Here is a 17,290-nt window from a genome sequence, read left to right as displayed (position 1 = left end):
AGAGTTATAATACTCAAAACGCATTGGGTAAATATGTTGCTGTATGTAGACATTTCAGGTCTCCCAAATCTGTCGTCTTCCTTACTTTCCTCCAGTCTTGAAGGTGCCATAGGACTGCAGAAAGACACCAATTCTCAGCCCTAGAACAAAGGGGTGAGGCTGCCATGTCCATCACGGAGCCAAGTCTTTTCCACAGCAAGGCTCATTCACCTCCTAGCCACCTGCTATGAGGCTACTTTGAGGATTAAGATGCTAGAATGCACTAATCTCACCTTTGTTGCATGCTGCTTGATTTTCATATGTGAAACTTGCAGGACATTTTCTACAAGAGATTTGCTCATCTCTTCAGCTCCGGAGAGGCACAACTTAGAATGCAACAGTGCAAAAACAATTAGAAAGATTGTGGGTAGGAGATGCGACCGAAAGGGCAAGTGGTTTCTTCCACACAAGATGCAAAGTGAATGACTTAATCAAAACAATGATGATGCCTGCCCTGGAAGCAATAAATATATCTGGGGAAATATCACCATGATGGAAAAAGCTTTGAGTCTGTCCTGTTTTAAAAGCATATTCCTGAAGCAACTGCAATTACATGGTTGTGGAGAGAACAGGCACACAGAAGAGTGGAGACTTCTAAAAGATACTGGATAACTCTTGTGCAAGGACACAAATGAGAAAGTATCATACACATACATACACAAATGGAGATAAATCACAAAAGCTACCTCCCTGCAGCACTTCTTAACAATTTGGGACACATACCTCTGGCACCTGAACACTGATCAGATTTCAAAACCATCAATCCACCTCACTACCATTTTAGCAGCAACGTTCATTTGGTTCCTAACAGGGACAAAACACTCCAGGGGAGCAAGCGTCTTGGCTAGGAGCTGTCTACTCTCCAAAACCAAGCACATCTGGGAGAGAAACAGATCTGGAATGGGAGACACGCTGGTGCTTGGCAGCAGAGTGCAGTCTTCATCCACCAGTGCGCAATCAGATGTCTACTGCAGAATGTGTCACTCTTAAAAGCTCTGCATTCATGCAAGTGAACAGTGGGTCCTGTCAGTAACAGATGTGGACCAGGGACCAAACTGCACTGCAGCCAAACTCGGCAGGTGACCTTAAACAAGTCTGTCCCGGCCTCAGGAGAATCCTACTTTAAAGGTTTATTGTGAAGACAAACTGATTTTCAGTGTAACCATTTGAAATGTGTAGTTTTTAATGTGCTTCTTTTTATTGTTGCATGCTTTGATGGCTTTTTAGCAGATAAGGCGGTATATAAATATCAATAATAAATTAATTATAAAAGTATTTTACACAATGAGTTCAATGGTATAAATTCCCAATTTAATATGTATGTTTGTGCGTGCGTGGGTGGGTGGGTGCGTGCGTTTGTACCTACCAAGTGAGCTTCATGGTTGAATGGAGTTTGGAACCCAGGCTCCCTCCATAACATACCCACACTGTTCTAAACACAGAACTTCAAGTTTATGTGGAACGGAGACAGCCCTTTTCTGTCCCATCCTGGAATTTATTTTTATTTACAGCAATTTTACCCCACTCTTCAGCTGAAAAAAGCTCCCAGGAGTGGCTTACAAAGATTTAATATTAAGACAATCTGTAGCAGACGAGCTCACACACACTACAGATCCACAGGGCTCTGTTTACTCTAAGAGGTTAGCCTGCAGCTCCCAGGTTTGGCCCTTGAGAAGGGACAGTGGATGTGCCACATCTAGGCCCCTCTCTTGATAATATGCCAAACTCTTCTTTTTCATGATGCTAAAGGGCCATTATTTGTTTTGTTTTCAAACAAGGCACTCTTGCTTCAGAAAACCCAGGCCAAGGCAACTCTCTAGGAAAGTGACATAAACTGATTTAGAACTAGGTATTTTGCAAGTGCCTGAGATCTACACACAGTGCTGACAAAGGAGTAGGTTTAAGCTTTAGTCCCAGGTTCCAAATGTTCAGATACAAGCCTAAGAGGGATTAAGGGTGTACTACTTTTGGTTGCCTATGCTGAAGGAAGCAGCATCTTCTGCTGCCTTTAGCTTCAAAAGGTGTTTTGAAGGTATATACGAGGTGGTATATACCAACAGCACAGAAGCAACACAGGCTGATGTCAGTTTGACTTTCCAATATCATAGTATCATATTTCCAATCTCCCCCTCTTTAATAATATCTTGTGAGTCTCACTTTTCACTTCTCACGTGTGTTCCTAAGCTACTACCTATTACAGTCTTCCCCGACCCAGGTACCTAGAATTAATGTTAGATAGATTTAGATAAATAGACTACAGCTCCCAGCTATGCTGACTGGGGGATGCTAGAAGTTGTAGTTCAACACACCAGGCTGGAGAAGGCTGATGTATTACATTTGTACCCCACCCTTCTTCCTAAGGACATATGGGACTATATACAGGATTACTGCATTCCTTCGTCTCCCCGCAGGGAAACTGGCCTAAAGTCACCCAGCAAGCTCCATGACCAAGAGGACTCCATTTTGCATGTCCATCATTTCACTGGGAAAAGACACAAGATTAGCAATATGGGATTAACTTTGCCAAAACTGCTGTAGGCAGAAAAGTTAACCCCAGGATGAACCTGCAAACGCAGCCTGCAGCTTTCATACCTTTCCTCATCTTACAAGTAGAAAAAGCATTCAGGCTGATTCAAGGCGCTCGCCCAGTGCTCTAGTGCCAAGGGTCCAGCCACTCTGGCATGCAAAGCCTGCTACAACTCCCACTGCCCCATCCCCCAGTGATTTCTACTGGGCAGCAGGTTGAATGCAAACAGACTAGGAGGACAAAATGTAAGACTTACCGAAAGGGCTCCTTTGGAGTGAGGTCAGCTGGGGCAGACAAGTAGCTTCCCATCCCTGGAGCACTGGCCAAACCAGCTCAGCTGCAAACCTGTCTGACTGCTTCTACTCAGCCAACACGGCCATGGCAAGCGCTTGCTTCCCCTCCTGCTGATTCGGGAGCCTTTCTGCTAGCACAGGATTGCCAGATCCAAGACCCGCTGCTCCTCGGTAGACCTTTCCTAGTTCTCATCGTTGCAAGGAGCTGCTTCTCAGCAACCTGCAGAACTAAGAACCTTGTGGTGGGACTGTCATACTTCCACAAAACTTGAGAATGACTGAGCAGTCGTCAAGTTTCTTCTTCCTTCCTTCGCAGGTTCTACCCCAATGGTGGAGGAAGAGGAGGAGCTCTTTTCAGAAGGGAGGTGGATGTTAAAATGATTAGCAGGAGAAAATCACTGATTTACAAAGGGAGGCATCTACAGCCACAGAAGCCCCGGGGGGCACAAACCTCTTTCAAAAAAGAAAATCCATGTGGGAGTCAAGAGATGCAGAACCAGGCTCAGAATTAGAGCTCACAATTTCTTTTCCAAAGAAAAACCAAAGCAGTGATTCTGCTCCAGGCAGGAGGCACAAAGCAACCCTTGGTAGCAGACTGGCACATGCTTGGCAGATACTTGGAAGATAAAAACCTCTGGTAGACCTCACCATCAGGATACCACAGTTAATGCAGATCAGGCAAGGGAAGTGTTCGAGGCACCATCCAGCACAATTCTGCTGGGCGACTTTCAGTTATTCAGGCCTGAAGGTGTGGACAAAATGCTTGGCCAAGTCCAATCAAACACCTGCCTGCTCGACCTTTATTACATCTAGCAGGGATGGAGGGTCTGGCTGGTCAAGGCGATAAATGCCCCTTTGGGAGAGGGGGCAGTCCCAGCTACCTTAAAGGAGGCTGTGTTACAGCTGCTACTAAAGAAACCTGCCATGGTCCCAGAAGATGTGATTAACTGTCAGCTGGTGGCCAACATCCCCTTCCTGGGCAAGGTGCTGGAACAGGTGGCTGCTGGAACTCCAGGATGAAACTGGTTTTCTGGATCCATTTCAACTGGATATCATGTTTTGTTTTGGCACAGACACTGCCTTGGTTGCCCTGTGGGATGATCTTTGCCAGGAGACAGACAGGAATGTGGCCTTGTTGATTCTCTTGGACTCCTCAGAGGCTTTTGATACCATCAACCACTGGATCCTACTGGAAAGGCTGTATGAGCAAGGAGTTGGGGGGAACCACTTTTGGTGATTCCGCTCCTATCTGGATAGCTAATCCCAGATGGTGCCACTGGAGTCTTATGCTCAACTCCTTGAATTCATGCTTTGAGATCCCACAGGGATTTTATCTCCTATACTTTATAACACCTATGTGAAACTGCTGAGTGTGGTCATCTGGGGATTTGGAGAAAGGTGTTATCAATATGCAGCTGAATTTTCATCTAATGCGGTGAGATGGTCTGAGTGCTAAATCAGTGCTCTGAGTTTGTAAATGGCCAGATAAGGGCCTATAAACCAAAGCACAATCCAGACAAGATGGAGGTATTGTTAAAAGGTAGTTTGCCTGTTCAGGTAAGTGGTGTTCACCCTGTCCTAGAGGGGGTTGCATTCCCCCTAAATCAGGGGTGGACAATGCGCGGCCTTCCAGTTGTTGTGGGACTGCAACTGCCATCAGCCCTAGTCAGCACAGTCACTGGGCAGGGATGGTAGGAGTTGCAGTCCAACATCCACAGAGGGCCACATGCTCCCCATCTTGGCTGTAAATTATCAGGCTTGTCATCTGGGAGTGCTCACGAATCCATCTTTGTTACTGGAGGCACATGTGGCCTCCCTGTTTCAAAGCCTGCCACCGAGTGCATGGGATGGCCTTGGGTAAGCCAATTAACCCACCATCCTTTGCATTCAGGAAGGGAGGCGTGGAGAATTTTCACCCAAGGGCTGTACTATCCCCAGGGAAACAGGAGGCAGGGGTGTGCATGCCAGGGGTGGGTTGGGCTGGAGCCAGAGCCACACGCCCAACACACAAATGTACTCTCTTGCTCTCACACCCACCCACCCCCTTGCTACCCCTTTATTCTTTCTCTTCCTCTCCTCCCCCTGACATCCCCCCTGCAGGCTGGAGGTTCCCCACCCCCGCAATAAGGCAACACTTTGGTGCCCAAGTTGAAAAAAGCAAACAGCATTCTACTTGCCACTAAGCATTGTGGAGGTCAATCCACTAAGAAGCTCTCCTCCATAAGTCCCATTGAAATGAACTGTGCCTTGAACAGTTCATTCAGTCCAATACAGCTGGCACAGAAGAAGTTGGCTGACACACATCCAGACTGTGAATGTGAAATATAAATCACAGATGCGTCCGGTTCCTTTTAGGACAAAAGCAGCTTGGCCGTGGAACACAGAAGTACTCTCAGTATAGGGTTAACACTTGTGGCTAGAGCAGCCTTCTACAGCCTAGTGCCCTCCAGATGTGTTGGACTGCAACTCCCATGATTCCCAGCCAACAGCCATGCTGGCTGGGAATGATGGCAGTTGGGGTCCAACACATATAGGGGGCACCAAGTTGGAGAAAGCTGGGCTAAAGTTTTCCAAGAACTAGGAGTTATATTGCACGTCTCCTCCTCCCGCCCTGACACACACACACTCAGCCATACTGATGGAGTAAGAACCTCCTAAAATTACCAGGATCTTCCACTTAATTGGGTTTTTAAGCCTGCTGTAAAGTGCAAATCCAAGCGAGACCCTGTAATAAACCCTGATGCAGCCCATCTGTTTCAGGAAGGGGGAATCATTCCTTCTGGCCATTTGCACAGCTCCACTGGAAGCAGCAGATGCAGGCATGTGGTGAATGTGCGTCTAGGAATGCACTCCTTTCTTCCACAGTCCCCTGCACTGCTTCCATCCCAGCCCCTTTGGCATTATTAGTACCATGAACAGAATAGCTGGCAAATGCTTTGTGTGCTGCATTATCATCTGCAACACACAACTGTACCCATGTTTGATATCATGGGCTGCAAAATTGCCCCCACTTGATCTAAAATGATGCACACAGAGAGCCAATTCTCAAGACCTAATTTGTTGATATGCCCTAATGTGATTGAGCCGACAGCGATCCTTTAACTTGAAAAATATAAGCCACCCAGACAACTAAACTCCTGCTAAGGAATTCCATTTGGCGCTCTCCCTTGAAGCCAAGTGTCACAGATTCAGGAGACTCTCTAAACAGGAAATATCTTCTCAAACCTAATTCGGCTTCTGAAGGAAGTTCTGGAAAGCAGGCAGTGAAAAATCATCCTTCCCACATGAATTGTATACACAGCAGCAATTAATGAAAATAAAACTTCATCCGTCAAAAATAAACACTGCAGCTGTGATTAAAACTTACCCTAGAAGAGACATTTATCTGTTTAGTGCAGATCTTCCAAGTCTGAGCCACTTCCAAAAAGATTAAGCTTTACCAACTTCTGATAAGTCTCCCAAGCATCATTCCAAGGTTATCTTTCTTTCCTCCTTTATCACTGCTTTGTAATATGCTTTCATTAATGTGTTTAGACTATGGCCAGTACACTTAATTTGAAAGTTAACACTTCCATACTAAAATTAGCAACTGCTTAGAAGCTTTTAGATGAGTAAACTGACTTTTAACCGTGCATGCAAAAGGCAAGAAACCTGGAGTCATTCCGAACATGCAGTCAATCCTGGAAGTCAGCAATGCTAAGGGTAATCTCTCATTAGACTATCTTTGCCAGCAAGAGGAAGCAAATTTGTACATGCCACATGGCTCCTTTTTGAGGAACAGAACACTTCCATTCAGTTTTGTCTGAAGCCGTGTGCAACTCAAGAATGTGTATATTCCCACACCGACTAACAAAAGTTAACCCATCAGTCCAGAAGGGAAGACCATCTCCACTTTGTCTTTCCAATTTACAGAAGACAGTGGTTTAGCAAGTGTGAAGAGCACACTTACATTTGGCTTTCAACAGGGCTTGCACAAGATCCTACATTTTTGCTCCAAGGACCTTTCCTCCTGACTGGTTTGGGAAACAGCAAGCATACCTTGATTTTGCACAATCGTCCCCCTGCTTCTGTTGCAGGAATATATGCCATCCCAGCGCTGATAGTAATGCAGTTCTTCTCACAGGCCATGCATGTGCTGCTCTTACAACTGCTGGGGTAAAGCATGGCTACATGAGTGCTATGGGAGCCTCTTTATCATGCCATCCCTGTGAGCTTTTAAAAAAAATAGTTCAGGCTTGACACTCTGCTACTGCCCAACTCCAGGCAGAGGATTATGTACCCTGAACTTTTCCTTTTTTTTTTTAAAGAAGTGGGGAACACCAACAAGGCTACTTAGGTCACCCCCTTATTTTTGTCCTGCCATCTTGCAAATCCTTTGGCAGAGGCTGTGTGCTTCCCATCGCCTGCACTTGTGTGCATGTCTATTCAGACTGTGATAGGAGGTGGGGGCCAAGAACACCTGGGTTATCAGCCACCCCAAGCTACTGCCACTGAGAAGAAATTGGCTGAACCCACAAGACTAACTTGCAGTGGAGAGAGACCTCCAGAAGACCATCTCCAATGCCTTCCTCAACCTGCTGCCCTCTGGACACCAGTTTGGACTGCAAGACCCATCATCCCCAACCCAGAATAGGTGTTGGTGGTCCAACACATCTGGAGGGCATCAGGTTGAGGAAGGTGATGAGACACCAGAGCCACATTCCTTGCAGTTCCTTCGGTAACACATTAACTGTTGCAGGATGTAGAAAGGCTTCTGTTTGTACAAATTTGGGGGTCGGGGGGATCCACCAATGCTCTTGCTTTGTTCGTTTCCATTACTTTCCAGGAGTTATGATAGCAACTATTATGTAGTTGTTATCATAAGTAAAGTCTGGCATCATTTTAAAAAAAAGAAATAGGGAAAACCAATTTGAGAATTCCATTAAAGGAAGCATGAGGGTCAAAGTACATATGATGGGGCAGTCACAGTTGCTTTCATTTGTATGTTCTGCCCCCTTCACACCCAGGGGTGAGGGGATGGGGGGCTTTTCTATCCAAGGTACATGGAGTAAGTGGGGGAACTGATGAACCATCCTCCCACTTCTCTGCCCAGCCCAAGTCATTTCCAGTAATATTTCCAGTGTCATTTCCAGTAACAGAGTAATGCTGCAGGAAAAATAAAGACCTAAAGCAATGGAGTGGTGGAGGGTTCAGCTCTCTTCAACGATGAGCCCCTAGCCATCCCATCCCTCTTTACACACACACACACACACACACACACACAGCTGCCAGCAACAGGTCTAGCTTGACTCTGAATGAAGCTTCAACAAGCCCTAGCCTTTCATGTAAGATGACAACAAGACTTAGCTTAAAATAAGTCCTTTTCTAAGTTCTCCATGTGGCTTCTACTCAATTAGGCTTGAATCTCTTCTGCAGTCTGATGCTTCCATTTTTCTTAAAGGAGGTAGGACACACGCACGCGCGCACACACACACTGATTTAATGATAAAATGAAATACATTAATAGTTGCTTAGTAAAAGACTACTTCCTATTTTTTGAGCTACAGATGCTTTCCTATCCAAACCTATAAAAGGAAACAGCAACAACAAATTTCCAGTGAAATAGCACTGATGGAATTAAATTCCTATGCCATGTGGACGTGTTAATTAGAGCAGGAGTCTGTGTGAGACAAAAGGACACTGGCCGAGATTCTCGGCAGGGGAGATTTTTGCTGTCTGAGCTCCTCTGCTGCAGCAGGCATGGCAAAGAGGAAAGATTTGGGGACTCTGATGTGGCAAGAATGACAGCAGACACCACGGGGAGAGACCAGCAGATTGGTACCCCCACAAGCCAGCTCTGCCCATTGCCCAAGGTGGCTGGCTTGCCTGGCAGTAGTGCTGTTCCTCCATCCCTGGCCTTGATGCACCCAGGACTGGGGCAGACCCAGCACTTGGCTCTTAGCTATGAGAGGAAACTCAAATATAGGAGAAATCACAGCAAGGGCCACACCATTTCGAGCACCACAGGCTAACCGGCCCAGAGCTTTAAACCTATTTACACTGTGAAAGGGAAGAATGTACGTGCCAAGAAGTTTTGCTTTTGAAGTGAGTGATTATGGTCAATTACCACAATTATAAAAACACCCCAACAAGACAGCCCTTCCCCAGGGGCAGGGGGAGCTGAAGAATTGAAAGAATCTACAATGGAACCCAGGTCTGACCTGAAAATGGCATCCAACAGACCCAGCCCCCAACCTGGAACATAGTGGCTGGAACCTAGACCATCCCTTCCCGACCATCTGCTCCCATCGGTAGTACATGCCCTGGTCTCCTCTCGTTTAGACTACTGTAATGCACTCTATGTGGGGTTACCCTTGAAGACAGTTTGGAAGCTGCAGCTGGTACAGAACATGGCGGCTCGCCTGATTAAAGGCAGCCGCCAGCAAGACCACATAACTCCAGTGCTGAAGGAGTTGCACTGGTTACCAGTTGTTTTCCAGGCCAAATTCAAGGTGTTGGTTTTGACCTTTAAAACCCTATATAGTTCCGGCCCAGCCTATCTTAAGGAGCGCCTCCAGCAGCACCAGACAGGCCGCTTAACAAGATCAGCCTCGGATGGCCTTCTCTCTGTCCCATCAGCCAGGACAGCTAGACTGGTGGGGACAAGGGAGAGGGCCTTTTCTGTGGTGGCCCCCACTCTGTGGAACTTCTTCCCTAGGGAACTCCGCCATGCCCCCTCTTTAATGAGCTTCCGCCACGCATTAAAAATGTGGTTGTTCAGGCAGGCATTTGGGGTAGGTTAGGGTATTTTAGAAAATGTTTTTATTGTAGAATTTTATTGTTTTAAACTGTTTTATTATATGTTGTACATCGCCCAGAGTGGCTGGGTGACCAGCCAGATGGGCGATTAATACATTTAATAAATAAATAATAAATAAATAGACATCACATGGCGCAACCGAGGTGGTGCTGAATCAATCCAGAAAGGATTTCAAGTGCAGAATGGGTAACGTGGAGAGTGTGTGTGATGGTCGGGGTGTGTGTGTGTGTGTGAACCCTTCAGCCACTTGTGCTTTTTGCCCCCGAACCTGCTTTTGCTAAAGTCACGGTTCTCCAAACAGGACTGACTCCTGGTCACGGAGAAGAAAAATTGCTGCTAAAAATTGCAGCGGAAGCAGGGACAAAGTTCAACTCTTGCTCTCACCCACCCACACTGGGCTTTACAACTGCCACCCATCCACCCCACACTCTGGAGCAGCCTTCCAACGCTATTCTATGATCTGATGCCTTCCAGATGTGTTGGGACTGCAGCTCCCATCATTTCCAGCTGAAGGGCATTGCGGCCCAACACATCTGGAGGGCACCAGGTTGGGGAAGGCTGCAGTAGGGAATTCTGCGGCCCTCTGAACTTGACACGTGGGCCTGCCCAGAATACATGCAGCTTGGCTCTTAACTGCTCAGCAAAACCAACCTCCACCTACAAACTGCCGTTACTCATGGCTCATGGGGACACAGAGGTGCTACCACTTGGCAACAGTTCCTAGGAGGCACGCCCTAACAGGTCAGCATGCAGAAGTTCTGATCTTTCCCCAGGGCACAGCGCACAGCTCCCAGCAGCAGCCAGGATCAGCAGGAGAGGGAAAGATGGGAGAGCCAAGCTTTTCTTCAGCTACCGTAGATTCATTCCAAGGCTCCTTACCAACACTGGCTGTTCATAATCCCCCAGCATATGCCGCGCAGCATAGATACTGGGCCAGCTTTTCTTGGCATAAGACAGGGGTGGGCAACTTATGGCCCTCCAGATGGTGTTGGACTGCAACCCCCCATCAGCCCTAGCCAGCAGGGTCAATGGCTAGGGATGATGGGACTCAGTCTAAAACATCTGGATAGCCACATGTTGCCCACCTCTGGCATCAGAAGAGGCAGGCTTTTGAAATGCCCAGAGTGCTTTCACGAGGCAGAAATTCTAGTCAGACCTAACGATGATGATCATATCATATTGATAATGCCAATATTTACTAAGCATTTAAAAGAAGAAAGTGCATGCTTCCGATGGGGCAGCAGTGAAGGATATTAATTCACTGGCAGCCCAGTTATGTTTGTCACACGGAGTAAAGCCAGAATTAGTCCAGGAACACTACTTCCACATTCCAAAAAAGCAACTGTTTCGATTATGAAAGTAAAATTGGCTAAACAAGTTCTGTAGAACTGTCCTATGGAGAGCCACTGTTCAGCTGTGGCTGGCAACTGGGGTTTCTGCTAAAGTGCCCATCACGGTGGCTTGGAGTAAGCTACTCTCATTCAGCCAGACCTACCTCACAAGCTTGTGAAAGAAACTAATACCACCTTGCGCGAGCTGGTGCCCTCCTGATGCATAGGACTGCAATGGCCATCAGTCCCAGCATGCATAGCCATGCTGGTGGGGATGATGGGTACTGCAGTCCAACACCTCTGGAGGGCACCAGTTTGCAGCAGGCTGGAGTTCAGGAGGACTAAAATATCCTTCTGAACTCCTTAGAGGAATAGCATGGAAGTGAAAAAGTTAATAAATAAGCAGAAGTCGCTCCCCCTGGGTCACCTAAGCGTGACTCAGTTATGTTCAACCAGATGCTGTGCCAAATTAACCTGTTGTCGTGTCCCATTCCCCGCCCCCCCCACAACCAGCTCACAAGTGACAGGCCATATAGCCCCAGCCAGGTGGAGCCCTGGCTGGGTTTCACTGCTGCCCTCTGGCAATTCTGCCCACCCGGCAAAGCAATGCGGAATCAGCAAAGTATGTGCAGAACTCACCCTCGCTTCACCTACTTTGCCAGCCAGCTCCACCACAGAGTTTGATGGGAAAGGAGCAGCACTGCTCCAAGCTGTGAAGATGCTGCAAAACCTCACCTGCTGGCCACATGGCACCTAAGAGCTGCAGGGCTGGTGGGGAAGAAACACAAGAGCCACAAAGAGGTCGTAGTAGCAGCTTTCCAAAAGGCAGGTCGGGGGTTTACAGCATTTTGTGACTTATCTTTTCTAGCCAAGCCTACATACAGAGCTCAGGAATATGAACATTCAACATGAGAAAAAAAACCTCTGCCTAAACTACACACGAGAAAGAGGGAGGCCTGCATAAAAGGGTTTTATCCAGAAAGAAAAAGCAAAGGTCTTGGCCATAAGAAAATCCCGAAACCCCTACTCGTGTAATAACTTTAGTAGGTCAACCAAATGTTTACCAAAAATGTGCAAGCTTTCAACATCTCCACTCTCCTTATCAGGTAAGGTGTTACAAAGAGCAGGTTGGGGAGGGAGGGGAAAAAGGCTGATTTGATGTTAAAGTTGCAGTGTTGGCATAAACGCAAGCTTGAGACGGACTGCGGGAGGAAGGGTCTGCAGACGTTCAAATAAGGCTCTAGCAGGTGACGTGATGGTGTCAGGTTTCACCTGGAACTGGCCCTAGGACTGCTGGGAGCAAGGAAGACAGAAAAGGCTAATCTTCAGAGAGACTCGCATGCAGGCAGTAGAGCCCTGAGTGGCGTGTTGGGCTGACTCTGAACAAAGTTAAACAAGCTTGGAAGAGGGGCCAACAGCGCATTGGAACGATTATGCACTGGGCCAAGAAGTCAGCTAATCCACAGGAAGCCTGTCAACAGCCTTCACAGGAGTTGCCGGAACTCACCGCTGCAAGCTGCCAAAGGCTTTCCGCCACCGGCAGCCTCTTAAAACTTTGGCACAGGAGTATTAAGGCAAGAAACAAGCATGCAGGCCAGCAGCAGACAAGGGAAAGCAAGACCGGTTGGTTTAGAAAAACACAGCCATCCAGCAGCAAGGAAAACGGGGTTTGCTGGTGGAGGGGAACATTTCCTCTATTGCAGCTTTTAATACAAACCACGTGTTGGCCTGAATCCTGGACAATCAGGGAGGCACAGAATGCAGTTGGCCCTTGCATGTACCTAGGTGCAGGACACAAGTACTGGCCATTCATTTCTTCCTGACACATCCACGTCCAGCTGTTTGCAGAACGCATCAACACATACAGAAGTTGACACTACCACCTTGCAGTTAAGTCAACAAGGGGAAGAACTGAGTCACTTCCCCTCAAGTGACAAGAGTTCACCCTGTTCACAGCCAGCTGCTGCAGCCCCTGCAATTCATCTTGATGTGCCATGCACAGCACAGTGGTCCACAGTTGCACAGAAAGAAGCAGTTTTGAATGTGGAGAGCCTAAGCTGACCTCCAGAGAAACTTCAGCCCTGGTGCATGGCCAGTTTAGTTACTAGCATCAGCTTTATGGGCAGGATTTTCCTTTTCAGTACAACCATCTTACAGCACCTAGCTTTCGAGGTGCTTTATAATGAATATTACTACAGAAAAAATCATTTCAGCTGCTGGCCCAAAGAGGAGGACGTTAAGCCCACTGGCTTAGTTCTCAGGCAGTCTTCCCCAACCTGGTGCTGGGACTAGTCATCCAACGCATCTGTAGGGCACCAAGTTGGGGAAGGCTGTTTTAAAGATTTAGACCTAGTGGTGGGAGGAAAAGTGATTCTGGCATCAGCGCCCAGAAGGTAAATTTCCGGAAGTCTTAATAGCAACAGATTGTGGAAATTATCTGGAAACTGGTGGTCATTTAGGACCTTCCAAAGTCTAAAACCTCTTGGCAGTCCAATGAGATGATCTAAAGCAGAGATAGGCAACACTGGAGACACGGCTGTTGCAGCAGTCACTGCCTCGGTTCACACAACTGTATCTCAGCTTAATAAAATGAGATCTGAATGAGCTTTTTGCCCACACACGAAACCCCTTTGTTCCTCAAGCAATCAAACCAGGAAGCCTCTATTTAAACATTGTTTCCCATTTTGTCCAAACCAGGAAACTATGGGTATCAGTTTTGAAACAAGCCAAGGTATTAAACTATGGTCTGAACTTGGTTTAATTTCTGAGCTTGTTCGAAAGCTGGTAACCATAGTTTCCTGGTTCAGATAAAATGGGAAAATATGGTTAGAGACTGCTCACATCCTGAAAGAAGGAGTAAAGGGGCTGCCTTTTGGGGCAGGCAAAAGGCTTGTTCATATCTCAGCTTATTAAGCCAAGATAGGATCATCCAAAACTGGCCATTGCCTCTTGTAAGCCAGCTTGCTGAATGCAAATAGGCTGGGGGGGAGGGGGCTGGAGAGAGAAAGCTTCACAGAGCCTGGAAAACAAAGTCCATCCCCAGAATGGTCCTCTCTTTGCTCCACTCTACACTGTAAGTTCTACAAAAAGCAGCCCAGGAATCATGTTTAAGCACTCCAGCTGGCTGAGTTAAGCAACAGAATGGGGCACTTGCAAATACATCTGCTGGCTAGAAGAGCTACACCCTAAGGCCAAGGCTCAGAGAGAGAGAGAGAGAGAGAGAGAGAGAGAGAGAATGTGCTTTGCATGCGGAAGGTCCAGGTTAAGACCCTGACATCTACAAGAAGGGCTGGGGAAGATTCCCATCTGAAACCTTTGGAGAGCTTTTGTTGGTCAGGACAGACAATGCTGAGCTAGCTGGAATCATCATCTGATGAGCTCTAAGGTGGCTTCCCATGTTCCATATGGAGGATACCACAGTATCAAAACCACTGAGGCCCAACTGAATGAACTCCGCCTGTCCAGTTCCTGGTATGGAACATCTCCCAAAGCAAACAAGGCTGTCTCTGTACCAAACTGGGTCTGGAGCCAACTTGGAATAGATCTAGATCAGACTTTTCCCCAGACTACAATACCAGTCAGCCCCAGCAAGGGAGATGTAATCAAACACATCTGCAGCACGCCAGGATTGGGGAAGGCTGATCTAGATAATGCCAGGAGATTATTCTCCTGGATAATCCAGGAGAACCCGGAGCTGAAACCTTGCTGAAACTTCCCTCTGTGTGACAGTATGATTTTATGATTGTTTTATTGGTAATTGTTTTATTAATACTGCAAGCTGCTTCTCCTGGAGGAAGGGTGGGGTATAAGAATATTAAATAAATAAATAATATTTGCAGGGCATTCCACCCTGCTGCATCTCCAAGTTCCATTATTGCTTCCCCTAAACAACACTGCTATTTGCAGTTCAATCGGGATGTGGTAGTCCACCCAGCATGGATGAGGACACTGTCAGTTGCCACTTTGACCAAAAGGAACATCTGATAATGCAATGCAGGTGACGGCCGCTTTTCAACTGTGTCATTCATTTAGCCCACAGCCAACTGGCAGAATTTGCCTCTCTAAGTTTGGCTTGCTCACCAGCCAGACCCAGACCTTGCTGCTCTCATATACTCCCCTGCCTTGTGAAGACAACAACAGCATCCACCAGCTGGTGAAGAATTCTACCAGCTTGCAGACTTATGTTCACACAAGTGAACCTTTCACATCATTCCCACAGAAAACACCTTAGAACTGGGTCAAGGCACATGCCTGCCCATGCACATGGTGCCAAGGCAAGGGCATTTGTGGGTCTGACTCATAAGCAAACCCCAAAACGGCTCCTTCCAAGAGTATCATCTTTGCCATGGGAATCACTTGCAGGGGAATCACTTGCAGGGGCACACCTGCGGATGGAAACTAAAACCACCGAAAGAGAATGGAACCATTTTCTTTTTCACTTCACTGACATGCCATTTCTCCACTATCTGTTAGGAGTCCAGAGGTCTTGACTGGCCTTGGTAGCCAAGCAAAGATTTGTGGTAGCCAGGATCCTGCCCCACCCCTTTAATGTCTTTAATTCAGGCGGGTCTACTTAGAACTAAGTAGAATGGGTTCAGTGGGACTTACTCCCAAGTAAACACATGCAACCCTATATACCCGGGTAAGCAACCTTTTTGGCCCTGCAGGCACATTCTTATGTTTTGTTGGATCCTGTTCTGCTGCCAGATTTCCTCCCGCCTGACACCGCACTCACCTTCCTCCTCCTCCTCCTCCCCCCCTTGACTGAGATTCCTCCTCCCCCCCCCACTTTCCCCTCCGTCTGCTTCCTCCTTCCTCATTAAGGCAGTGGGGGGAAGAAAGCAGCCATTATGCGGGGGCGGGGGAGCGGCAGCAGGCCAAGTTGCCAACCCTGCTATGTACACTTACATGGGAGTAAATTTATGGGATTTCCTTCTAAGCGTATATCCTCAGAACCGAGCTGCTGGTCCCTTACTTCGCACTGCTCCTCCATGCTCCCCTCCCCAAGCTGCAAGTTCAGGGCAGTTGTGCTGGGCATCTGAGGGCCCTAAAAGCCAAATGCAACTTCTGGGGTGACACCCCGCTCTCCAATCTAGGGGGAGGGGCTTATTTTCAGCCAAGGTTGGCTGGGGCTCATTTTGGCAGTAGGTGGCTGTCAAGAAATCAACTTGGTACTAAGTCCAGAGTTTTCCTTTTGGTTATTGCTACTGGTTCAGGCCTAGGACTGTGGACTAAAGTGCTTGGTCCCTTGTTAGGGGAGTGCTGCACGGTCTGGGAGTCCCCTGGCTCTGGCTGAGCTGGACTTAAGGGGTTGTGTTAGCCTACCTTGCTGGGCTGGTGTTCAATCCAAGCAACATTTTGTCCCTGCCTACCCCCCTTCCTCCTTTCAGTGGCAAAGATGCTCAAGAGTTCCAATGATCAGCTCTATCTTGCTTTCCAGCTTGGAGCTAGAGAGGGGAACACTGCGCCCTCCAAAGCTCAATGAAACTGATGCCTCCACCCAGTACACAACAGGTATACGTGAATAAGCAAAATTGGAGCTTGTAAACGTTCTCTGAATTCTGTCTCAAAGCTCTTTCTGACTCATGTCTGTGTTAGAAGGCGAGCTTGGTTTTCTTTTCGCATGAAAGTTCACACATATTTCATGCACATTTTCCCAAATGTACACATCAACTGTGCACATTTGTGAAGTGTATACAATTTTCTCCCATAGACTAAAGCGTGTTTGAGCTCATTTTTCAAAAGTACGCACTTTTCAGATGCACTGTTTGGAAGCATGCAGTTTTAAGCTCATTTTTTACTCTGCGAATTGCACTGCTAGCTCGGAAATGTACGGAGTTGGGCCGCAGATTGTTTTTGTGTTCAAGGAGGTGCAAACTGGATAATTTCTGGTCAAAAATGAACTGAAGTTAATTTTCCATACCTCCCTACTTCACAACTACAATCTAAAGAGGAAGCTGCAGCTCCTCTCATCTCCATCACCCTTTGGTGAGGGCAACAGAACACTTGCCATGGCAAGCAGAATTGCAGAAGGTGGCTAGAGGTGATGAAAGAACCATAACGACAGGAGTGGAGAACAAGCCGCCACATCATTGCCACCCGCTAGACTGGCGAGAAGCAGACTGGCAAACCCACCATCTGCTCTGCTGTAGAGCCATAAGCTTGCATTTAGTTTAGTTTAATGTTTTAACTGCCTTTTTAATGAAAAATAATCAAAGCAGCTTACAATTCAACACAGAAATGCCATATAACTAAAACAATAAGATCATACAATGAATTCAAAATATAAAAATATAAATCA

General features: G+C 47.1%; 1 protein-coding gene across 4 annotated transcripts in view; it reads right to left on the bottom strand.

Moving 5' to 3' along the window:
• Positions 1-17,290, bottom strand: part of LIMK2 (LIM domain kinase 2) — a 68,509-nt gene that overhangs the window by 41,218 nt on the left and 10,001 nt on the right. Inside the window, exon 1 of one of the 4 annotated variants that reach the window (XM_084819801.1) lies at positions 2,823-3,191. The exons of 2 other annotated variants lie outside the window; for them this stretch is intronic. In XM_084819801.1, the coding sequence (XP_084675927.1) occupies positions 2,823-2,875 (53 nt within the window). In that variant the 5' untranslated portion in view covers positions 2,876-3,191. Of the gene's footprint in view, positions 1-2,822; positions 3,192-17,290 lie in introns of those variants that run through there. One more of the 4 variants, XM_084819803.1, reaches the window with a different exon arrangement.

The sequence above is a fragment of the Heloderma suspectum genome, chromosome 13, assembly GCF_057233095.1.
Source record: "Heloderma suspectum isolate Gila_16-S chromosome 13, 16-S_ref, whole genome shotgun sequence".
Lineage (NCBI taxonomy): Eukaryota > Metazoa > Chordata > Lepidosauria > Squamata > Helodermatidae > Heloderma > Heloderma suspectum.
The sequence above is the reverse complement of the archived record's forward strand: the minus strand, read 5'-3'. Positions and strand labels throughout refer to the sequence as shown.